At 51.6% G+C, this 10,654-nt stretch overlaps 1 protein-coding gene across 1 annotated transcript in view; it reads right to left on the bottom strand.

Moving 5' to 3' along the window:
• The window catches only part of Fgd5 (FYVE, RhoGEF and PH domain containing 5), a 102,211-nt gene that overhangs the window by 90,412 nt on the left and 1,145 nt on the right, over positions 1-10,654 (bottom strand). Inside the window, exon 2 of the mRNA XM_013352888.2 lies at positions 387-3,030. Within this exon, the coding sequence (XP_013208342.1) occupies positions 387-3,030 (2,644 nt within the window). The remainder of the gene's footprint in view (positions 1-386; positions 3,031-10,654) is intronic.

Here is a 10,654-nt window from a genome sequence, read left to right as displayed (position 1 = left end):
GCTTCCAGAACCTTCTTTCTTGGTTGCTTTCTCTCTCTCTCTCTCTCTCTCTCTCTCTCTCTCTCTCTCTCTCTCTCTCTCTCTCCGTGTGTGTGTGTGTGTGTGTGTGTGTGTGTGTGTGTGTGAAAGCAGTCTCCCTTAGACATGAGAACTGTCCTCTTAATAATCAGCAGTTTTATATTGTAGTCTAATATTCTAGTGTGAGAAACATGAACTCCCTTTCACCGATGAAGTGACTGACAGTGGTTCGGAGAGGTAGAGTCACACACCCAAGTCACACAGCTAGGAAGAAGCAGAGGCTACAAAACAAGTCCATCCCACCCCGCACCTTAGCTGCCTCAGACAGTCAGGCCCACAGTCTGAGAAAGGACCTGCCCCTCACGTACCTTTCGGCCTCTTGCTGTGAACTCTGCTGCTTGCTCTCAAAGGCGTTGAAGCTGCTCATGTCCACGTAGCCATCATTTTCATTTGCCGTAGACAGGGCTCTACTCTGTTCCTCGAACAGCTTTGTGAACGTGCCGGCCCGCGCCGGCCTGCGAGGCGGGATCTGGATGTTCTCATAGTCCGAGTTCATGGCAGGAATATTCTCATAGTCTGAAGTGTCGGCATTGGGGAACGAAATGGACCGTGGCTTGGTGAGCGGCAGGGGCAGGAAGGGTGGTCGGGAGCGGTCTTCGAAGGACTCCACCCTGGACACTGTCCTACTGAAGGGGACCCCTTTCCTCTTGCTGTCCCTGTAGAAGATGAGGGAGGCGGGGGAGTCAGAGGCGCGGAGCTTCCCAGTGCGACACTTGAGCTGAGGGGAGTTACTGAGGCTCCTGCGGTCAAGTTCCAGGACCCTGGCCGGGCCGTGGTAGCTGGACTCAGAGGAGGACCTGGAAGACGACAGGTTCATGTCCATATGCACCTTATTCTCCGACTTCTTCCTGAACGTCAGCTCCAGAAGGCGCTTGAAGGAGGATTTCTTCTTCTTGGAGGCCTTGTCCAGGGTGTCGCCATCTATCAGGAGTGAGGGGGAGCTCTTAGTGATGGGTTTCTTCGTGATGCAGGCCAGGTCGAAAGGGGGCGGGATGTCAACCACAGAGGATGGCGTGGAGGTGCCACTGGATGGCAGGTGGCTGCGCTGTGAGAAGCTGCCAGAGGAGCCAATGGCGCCTGGCAGAGAGAGGCTGTCTTCTTTCTTCCTCACACGGTGGCCGTCCAGCCCAGCCCCCTCTGGCTCCCGGAACAAAGACAGGGGACTCTCCCTGCCTTCCACAGAGAAGGACCTTGGGTACAGAGTGAATGCCCTGGGCTTGGCTGGCAAGGCCCGGCCAGACTCAGGGGGCTTTCCCTCTGGCAACACACCTATCCTTCTCACCGCCTCACTGGCATCTCCGGTACCCACAGCTGATGAACAGGCTTCTGGTCCTATTTCTTCTAGAACGGTTTCTGGAACGTGACCAGCCACCTTCCCAGAGTGGGGCCGGGCCCTTGTGGCAATATTCTTCCTGTCCACTGGGACCAGGCCGCCCTCAGAGTCCCCTTCCTCCCAGGTGCTGTACCCACTTCGAGCGCCTGACGTAGCCTGAGTGTCTGACTGTGTTCCTTCTCCGAGGCTCAGCAAGCCAGCGCCCATCACGTAGGGACTGCTGAGTGCGTCATCCGCAGCATCCTCATCCTCTGGTACAACCACCACATCGGGGACAGGGGGTGCATCTCCAGCTCCATCTTGCAGGGACTCGTGCTTGTTAAGTGAAGCGTCAGTACCAGGAGCCCCCTCTTCACACACTGGCTCCTGCCCCTTGGCTGACTCCAAAAGGGAACAGATATCATTGCAAAAGGAGGTGCTCTCAGTTGGGAAGAGTTCGTAGGGACTTTCTGTGAGTGTGGATGCGAAATCCTCCTCCATGCTGGCGCTCTCAAAGGGGATAATCTGGCAGTTCTCCTCAGCAGGGTCCTCCTGCCCAGGCTCTCCACCCTCTCTGGAGTCTTCCCCTACCTGCATGGTGGTTGCTGAATTTTCTCTATTGTAGGCTTCCTCATCGCAAGCGGGTGGTTCCTCCTGCTCTGCCTGGCTCCCGCCTCCTGCAGCATCTTCACAGCCCTCCTCAAACACCTCAGGGCTGTCAGTTACCACCTCTTGCTCCTGGTTATCTGGGGGCACCTCCCCATTTTCAGGGGATAGCACACTGGCATCCTCTGTGTCCTGTTCAGTGTCCTGGTGGGGCTCCCCAGGTTCTGTGTTGTTACATCCATCATTACTATCCTCTTCTACTTCCCCAGGAGTCTCGGGGGGCCCTGGCTCCCAACAGGGAACTTCAGAGGACTCAGAGCAGACACGTGTGAGAAGGATCTCTTCATCCCGGGGGGCCCTATCATCAAGGCTGTGCACGTGCTCTTCTGCTGCCTCCTCCTCCTCACTCATGGGCTGCTCCTTCGTTCCTGGTCCCTGGTCACCGTCTTCCCCATCTCCCTCACAATCTCTGCTTAGAACCCCTTCATCTGGGGCTGTTGGAGCTGTTGGGGTCTCTGGATCAGGATCACAGTCTTCTTCACCTTCCGGAGTGTGGCCCACGTCTTCCTCGTTGTTTCTGCTTGGTGCCTCCTCGTCTGGGACTGCCAGGTCCCCCTCAGTCCCCTGCTCTGTACCATGCTGTTGGGCTTCCTCTTCAATCCCCTGCTCCCCAGAAGCCCCATCCATGGGAGCATCCTCTCTCTGTGGGGCCCTGGGGACCATGATGTATTCCTCATCAGTCTCCAACTCAGAGCAGTTCAGGCTGGAGTGGTGCCCATCACACATGTCCCGGTCCTCACAGGGCAGCCTCCCATTGCTGCATTTGCTGAGGCTGTTGTTCAGGTACACACCTGTGCCACACTCACTGGGGCCAGCCAGCCTGGGCTTAGGAGCGATGGGAGGTTTGGGGCCCCTGGACATGAAGGTAGGACTGGGGAAACTGTCAGGCCTGGGTGATGATGGAAACTTGGCTGCTGGCGTAGAAGGACTGGTGGTAACCTTGGGTTTGGGAGCAACTGGTGGTTTGGGTGAATCTAAAGGGCAGAAACAGAGAAAAGGAGAAAAAGAAACCCAGACAATTAAACTCAGACTCTTTTGACATAGCCTGGTGAAGGGAGAATGGAGGAGTGTTCCCAGCTCTGAAGCTTGTCTCAAAAATTTTTTTGTTTTGTTTTGTTTTGTTTTTGTTTGTTTGTTTGTTTGTGAGACAGGGTTTCTCTGTAGCTTTGGAGCCTGTTCTGGAACTAGCACTTGTAGACCAGGCTGACCTCAAACTCATAAAGATGCGCCTGCCTCTACCTCCTGAGTACTGGGATTAAAGGCGTGTGCCACCACCGCCCAGCCTGTCTCAGACTTTCATTTCCTCTACCACATCCTCGAAATCCTTTAACAGGGCTAGAAATGTAGCCACCTTAGTAAAGCGCTTGCCTAGCATACTGGAAGCCCCAAGTTTGCTCCCCGCCCAGCATGATGTGAGCCTGTAATTCCAGCACTGGAGAGGTAGAGACAGGGAGATCAAAAGTTCAAGGTCATCTTCAGCAACATAGTGAGTTCAAGGCCAGCCTAGGCTACCTGAGACCCTATCTGAAAACCAGAAAATCCTTGACCTAATAGTAACAGTTCATTCTGTGAGTGGGGGTACAGAGCTTCCTCCACAGTCCAGCTAACAAGAACCGGCAGAATGGAATCCTGTGTGCCTTGAACGATGTGCCAAGATCTTTCCATCCATTCACCCAACACTACTTAGTGAATGATCTCTGTGTGTCCTGCCACCATGAGAAAAAGACAAACTGGACAGCCAGGCCCTGAGCGTTTTCACAGAGCTGGTATTCATCAGCACCCTAAGCAAGAGGCCAGCACTACCGATAAGAGGTTTTCACCAGCTCCAGCAGAGTCCGTTGGGGAGTTGGAACAACAGAGAGAGCTGTAGCCCCTTGGGATGTTACAGCTGAACAGCCGTCATTCATCCCTCCAAGAACAACACACCAAGAACATATGACTGTAGCGGGCTTTGACTGAGAGTGTTTGCATGTTTCTGGAGTGTCCAGCGAGGAGCCCCAAATATCATGGAAGAAAGGAAATAGATGTAACAGCATAGGTAGCGACAAATGCCTATGTCCCTCACGGATGCTGAGGCCTGCAGGCTGGTGGATAAAAGATGTGTGCAGAATACACGCACATCAGGAGTGAGCCAGGGATAACTGCCAAGATTGGGAGCCTCCAGGAGAAGGTGAACCCCTGGGAAGTTTTGAAGAATGACGTAGGACATGTTAAGACAAGAAACAGACCAATGGCACAGTTCCTGAGGTCCGAGTCCTGTGTCTCTCCTCAGCAACTAGCAGGGCCTGCTTTCCAGGCCTCCCTGCCTGGTCCTCACGCCTCAATCTACACTTCAGCAAAATGAACTTCTCAGGCCTGGAATTTCATGCTCATACTTCACTTCGGAATATTCAAATGGGCTTGAATCCCCGCTCCCCCCGGACAGGCTTCATCTTCTGTCTGTCCTTGCTGAGGTCTAGGCATGACGGCAGCTCCACATGGCAGTCCGGCTCCTGACCCAGGAGGAGATGTAGCAGAGGACTGGGGTTCTCTCAGCAAACAAAGCCCCTCCCTCAGCATCTGAGCCACTTATGTGTTTTAACAGCTACGACCATCAGCTCTAATCAAGGACCACATCTATCATTCCGTGTGATAGATATATGTGATACATGTATGTGATGCATGTGAAAGTCCTACTAAGTAGCCTAGGCTGGCTTCAAACTCTGATCCTACCTCAGTTTCCTGAGTCTGAGATTACAGGGGTGCGACATCATGCCCAGATCCACATTTTTTTTTTATTTTTGTTTTTCGAGACAGGGTTTCTCTGCGGCTTTGGAGCCTGTCCTGGAACTAGCTCTGTAGACCAGGCTGGTCTCGAACTCACAGAGATCCACCTGCCTCTGCCTCCCGAGTGCTGGGATTAAAGGCGTGCACCACCAACGCCAGACTCAGATCCATATTTTTAATCTTCTCACAGTCATGTTACAAAATAAATGTCAAGTGTTGTGATCCATCCCAAGAAGAACCCTAACTACTTAAAAACTTGAGGCAGGGCCAGGCGATGGTCGCGCATGCCTTTAATCCCAGCACTCTGGAGGCAGAGGCAGGCGGATCTCTGGGAGTTTGAGGCCAGCCTGGTCTACAAGAGCTAGTTCCAGGACAGGCACCAAAGCTACAGAGAAACCTTGACTCAAAAAACAAAAACAAAACCTTGAGGCAGGAAGATCATTTGAGTCCAAAAGTACAGCATCCATCCACAGAGAAACATCATATTGAAAAAATAAAGTGAAATAGAAGTAGGTAAAAGTGATTTTCACAGTCTGATTTACCCAGGCAGGTAAGGCGGGGCACACCTTTAGTACCGATGCTCAAAGCAGACGGATCCCTACTGTCAAGGCCAGCCTGGTCTGTAAAGAGAGTTCCAGGACCACAAGCTTACACAGTGAGACCCTGTCTCAAAAACAAACTAACGGCAGCAACAACAAAGGCCACACTACATTTTACTCAACTCCAAATATCCAAATATCACAGGGCACAGCAGGCACGCCTGTCATCTCAGAACCTGAGAGGCAGAAGGACCGGGAGTCCAAGGTCAGTTATAGAAGGGCTGTCTCTAAAAGAGGGGACATGGGGAGATAGTCAGCTAACATAGTGCTTCCCATGCAAGCATGAAGACTCAAGTTTGATACCCAGAATCCGCATAAAAAAGCCAGATGTCGCCTGTGTGAGCTTGCAATTGAAGCTCCAAGGAAGTAAGTGAGGCGGGTGGAGCTGCAGGATTCATGGTCAGTCAGCATCGTCTACTTGTCAAGCTCCGAGCCAGTGAGAGATTCTGACTTAAAAGACAAGTAGATGGTACCTGTGAAATGGCACCTGAGGTTGTCTTCTGATTTGCACACACGCACATGCGCACGCGCGCGCACACACACATACACACATACACACACACTTCCAAATATTATTATTTGAGTAAAGTTCAACCTAACGACTGTACTTTATGATGGTTTGAAAAACAAACTCTGTGTCTCACTTCCAATGCAGTATCCAGTGAGCCACACTACAGGCAAAGGCAGGGTCCTGAGCACAGTTGAGCTAGCGTGCACTTCTGATCAGGTGTTTATGACTTAGGATGACTTTATGGAACTGTAACTCTGCTGTAAATGAACGAGGATCTATGGTCATTTGAGCGAGTTTTTTGACATTCTTTTTCACAAGAAGACCTTGAGATAAAACAGAGTATCTCTGTTCACCAGCCACAGGCCTGGGGCTCAGTACTGGCAGCTAACTTCTGATTCGAACTCTGTGACCCTGTCCCATGGACACCTCAGTGCCAGTATGTCTGAAGCCAAAGTAAGTATCCTGATCCACAAATGTCGGGGCCCTATCATTCGGAGGACAGGATGGTACATTCAAGACTGCACAAGACCCTGTGATGCCCAAATGTGTCTATCAGGTAATCTGCTCACTAGTATAGGATACTGTGGTGGGATGCAGGAAGAGGTCGAAGGCAAGAAAGAAGACACCACTATCAAAAACCTCACCAAATCTCACTAACTCCAACCACCCCAAGGTCATCCACATCAACCTACAGGCCTGGCCAGGTGTCAGAACTACCAGAGTTATCAAGTCCAGATGATCCCTACTTTAGAAAAATATTTATCGAATTAGTTATATATAATAATTATATATAATTATTAATTTATAAATATTGGAGTTTAACAAAATGACACTGGTCACTGTTAGGTAACAGCTGAGTTGGGTTCAGACCCTGGCTTGGCTGCTTAGGAGCTGTAGACCTGAGTCTCAGTTACCACCTGTAAAATGGGGACAGTAAATAGATTTTCCCCCTTTATCTCTCCTTGGGGGTTCTGTGAAGACAGAAGACCTTGTCGACATTTGCATGAGAGGAACTGTTCAGACCGGAGTACCTGTTGCTGTGGGGTGGGACATCCTTCCTGCCCCCTTTGTCTTTCTAGCATGAGCCCAGCCCTATCTGATATACCTCTTGAGACAGCTGCCAGCTCACAACATCAGGAGTCAGATATTGGCATGACTTATTCTTCAGGGGTGGGGACTCCCATTTCTCATCCTAACAGGTGGCATTTCACACGGGCTCCAGGAGACATGACCGAGGAACAGACAAGCTGTGAAAAATGGCTGTCACCCTGGCTGCATTGCCCCCACTCCCAACCCCTCCTTCATCCAATCAAGCTATTGATCTGTGGGCGCCTGTTCCTTGAAAAAGGTTATGGTAGGGTCTGAGGCGTGATCCTGCAAGAAAATACCTTCTGCATGGGAGCCCAAGGAATGACAGGCACTCAGCATCTTTCGCTCCTGCACCGTGCGGGAGCCACGATGCTTCTGCATGTCTCCTCGGAGATCAGGAGATGCTGCCACCAAAGACACTTTGTCTTGCCCCTCACTGGTGTTGGCTGGCGTGAGGTCACTCAGTGGATGCAGAGCAGCCCTGGAGAGAACCTGGATCTTCTACTTCCAAGTCCAGCCTCTGCCTCTCCTTTCCCTATAGAATATCTTCCCTTCAGTGGTGCTCCAGGAGCCCCAGTATCAGCGAGAAGGGGAAAATCCATGGAAACCAAGGCAGAGAAACTAGGAGCAGCTTGTCAGGTGAGGTGTGGTCTGGGTCTCACTGCAGCCTACTGGTTAGAGTGTGACTATCTGTTAGAGGAGTGTGACTATCTGTTAGAATGTGTCCAGGGGACGAGAAGGAAGCCAGCACTTTTGGAAGGGAACAACAAGAGGAGCAGGGGACAAGAGATGTGGCTTAGAGTTTCCACGGCTGTTTTTCAAGGGCCCGAGGAGCAGGCTGGACAGCAGGGCTTAACCATGAGGACCCACACACGCAGGCTAAGCACAGTGAAATGGATGGGAGCGGAGATGGACCAGGAGGGTCTAGTAAGGAGGCAGTAGTGATGGAGCCTGGGCCAGGTCAGCATGACAAGGAATCAGATTCCAATGATGAAACAGAACCGAGAGGGAGGATGTGTGTGAGGAACAGACCATGTGGAAGAGAGAAAAGTTCCCAGATCATGCTGAAATTTAACCCCAAGCACCTAGAAGAGCCAAGTTGCAACAGTCAAGGTGGCCAGGGCTAAGAAGGGAGACCCAGAATTTCAGTGTGCACAAGTCCAAGTGAATTACTTACCACACACCTAGTAGCGATATCCAATGGGCTCCGGGTCCCGGAGGCAGGCCGGTTACAGGCAGACATGGTGGGATGTAACGGAAGCCATGGATGGGGAGAAGTCGGGCCCAGGAGGGAGTCCCAGGGCCCCTGAGCCGCAAAGGAGACTGAGGAGGATGAAAACTGCAAGCCTGTATGCGAGAATGCATGCTCGCTCCTCTGCCACCCTAGCTGATGGAGCACAGCCTGGCTGGCTCTGGCCCACCGCCCTGGCTGATGTTACTCTGACTGAAGAAGCACCTGCCTCCAAGATGGAGTTTGCCATCTTGAGCAGCCCTGGAGGACATGCTAAGGGACTGGGACCACAACAGACAAAAACATTGAGACAGAGAAGTCAGCAGAGGTGACAGCGTGTGCGGAGACCGGAGGCATGAGCAGATCCAGTTGCTGAGCTTTAGGGCTTGAGAGGTATGGGGGAAGCCAGCGTTGGGATTGCTCCTGAGCTGAGCAATGGGCTCAGCTTGACTTCCTGATGTGGAACCAAGCATGGGCCTGGCTGTTGCACCCTCTGGCTCCCAGGGGCCTTCTCTCTCCCTACAGGTAGTGTACCCTAGCCAAGTCGCTGAAGCCATGACTCCTGGTAATTTGCCACTCCTGGGGATGGCGTGAATGCAGAGTACCCCTTTAGGCAGACTGCTCACTAAGGGACGGGCACAGGAAGAAAGAACATTTCAATAGCGCCTGATGATACAAATCACCCGCTGTTGGTACTCACTGCTACTTTCTCTCTCTATTTTAATTAAATATCTGTCACTCACACATTCATGCCTGCTGCTCCCTCCCAGCCATGCACGAGTCAGGCTAGATGAAGTCTGGGAAGAAGCCCTGGACAGGGAGCTCCCTTCCTGGCTAAGCCACTAACTGGAGGTGTCACCTTGGCCAAGCCCCCCCCCCCTTCCCATGCCTTAGTTTCTCCACCTGTAGAGGGAAGGGACTGGACCAAAGAGTTAATTTCCCTAGTTCTTCCAACTCAGGGAGCTTCTTGCAGCATCTTTTGACACTCTGACTCCTGTCCTCAAGTCTGTTTCACCTGCCGTTCCCTCCACTGCCCCCCAGAACACTCAGGACCATATGTTGCAAGAGCAATTATCTTCCGATTTCACCTCGCAATGCATCTTAATTTAACATCCATTCCTAGGTGCCTGCTGGAAAGTCCAAGCTAAGCCTGCTGGTTTCTAATTAGGATGCTGTTAAGCTTGTCCAGTGATCCACAACAGGGCACTTCCCAGGGAGATCGTGGGAGACGGAGTAGGGAGAGGCCTGGGGTCTGGTCCAAGCCCTTCCACATACAGCTGTGTGATTTCGTTCACATCTCTTTGCTTCTGGAAGCTTCCTTTTGGGGGAAAGGAAGAACTATCCAGCTTTTCATGGAACCATTTGAAATTTCAAGGAAGCTAACAGACAAAAATCACTCAACAAAGTCAAGAGGCAAATATCCCCAACGAGTTAGGCCTGGATTTAAAAAAAAAAAAAAAAAAAAAAAAGACGCGCGGGGTGGGGGTGGGGGTCGTTGTCTGAATGGCCCGTCTTGGTCTGTCTTGGTCCCTGAACAGGTCAGTACTCCTCGACTGTCCATCATCAGGTTGCTGTGGATACTAACTAAACTGATGGGAAAAGCATATCCTAGTGGCAACTAATTCATTATAAGTTCCTGAGAAACATGAGTTAGTATTCATTGGTTGCGTAGGATGGCCCCTGTTTTGGTCTAGTGACAAATCAGAGATAGATTCTGACTTGTCAGAGAGATAAACTGAGGAACCTGCTCAGGGTCACATAAGCAGGTGGTGGCTTTGAGATCCAGCCCCAGGGAGCCCTGGAGAAGGGGGCAGGCATGGCATCCACCAGTCAGTCAGTGTGAGGTTGCCGTACTGAAGAAAAGAATCTGGTCTACAGAAACAAATTACAGGACAGCTAAAGGGGCCCACTGCAAAGGCTTCCTGGGAGCAAACCTACCTCTCAATTTGTTCAGACTGCCCCCATCTTCCAGACTCCCAGAGAAGGAGGGCCTGCTCCGGCCTCCTGCAGGAAAATGTGGGGAAGCTGAGCTGGCTCTCTCCATTGTTACAAAGCAGTTTTGTTAGGAGGGCAGGGAAAGCCAGCCTGTCTCTGTCCAGACCGTGCCAGCACCACAGAGGGCAACATTCCCCAGACCAACAGTAAGCGACCAGACCCTGGGGACCTTGTTCCAGTGCTCTTCACACTCATAAAGTGACATTCCTGCTCATGGCCGCCAGTTCTGTGACCCACATTAATTACCCCCAGCAACACTGAATCCTGGACACAGGGAGGTGGCGGCTCCACTCCTCTGTCTGTTGTAAGACCAATCCAGTGTCTCTAGTCGCACCTTACTCCCAAGACAATGACTGTTTCTAGTAAGACAATCTTAAAAAGAAAAAAGCCTCAACCACCACCACCAC

Source organism: Microtus ochrogaster, unplaced genomic scaffold (assembly GCF_000317375.1).
Source record: "Microtus ochrogaster isolate Prairie Vole_2 unplaced genomic scaffold, MicOch1.0 UNK1, whole genome shotgun sequence".
NCBI lineage: Eukaryota > Metazoa > Chordata > Mammalia > Rodentia > Cricetidae > Microtus > Microtus ochrogaster.
The sequence above is the reverse complement of the archived record's forward strand: the minus strand, read 5'-3'. Positions and strand labels throughout refer to the sequence as shown.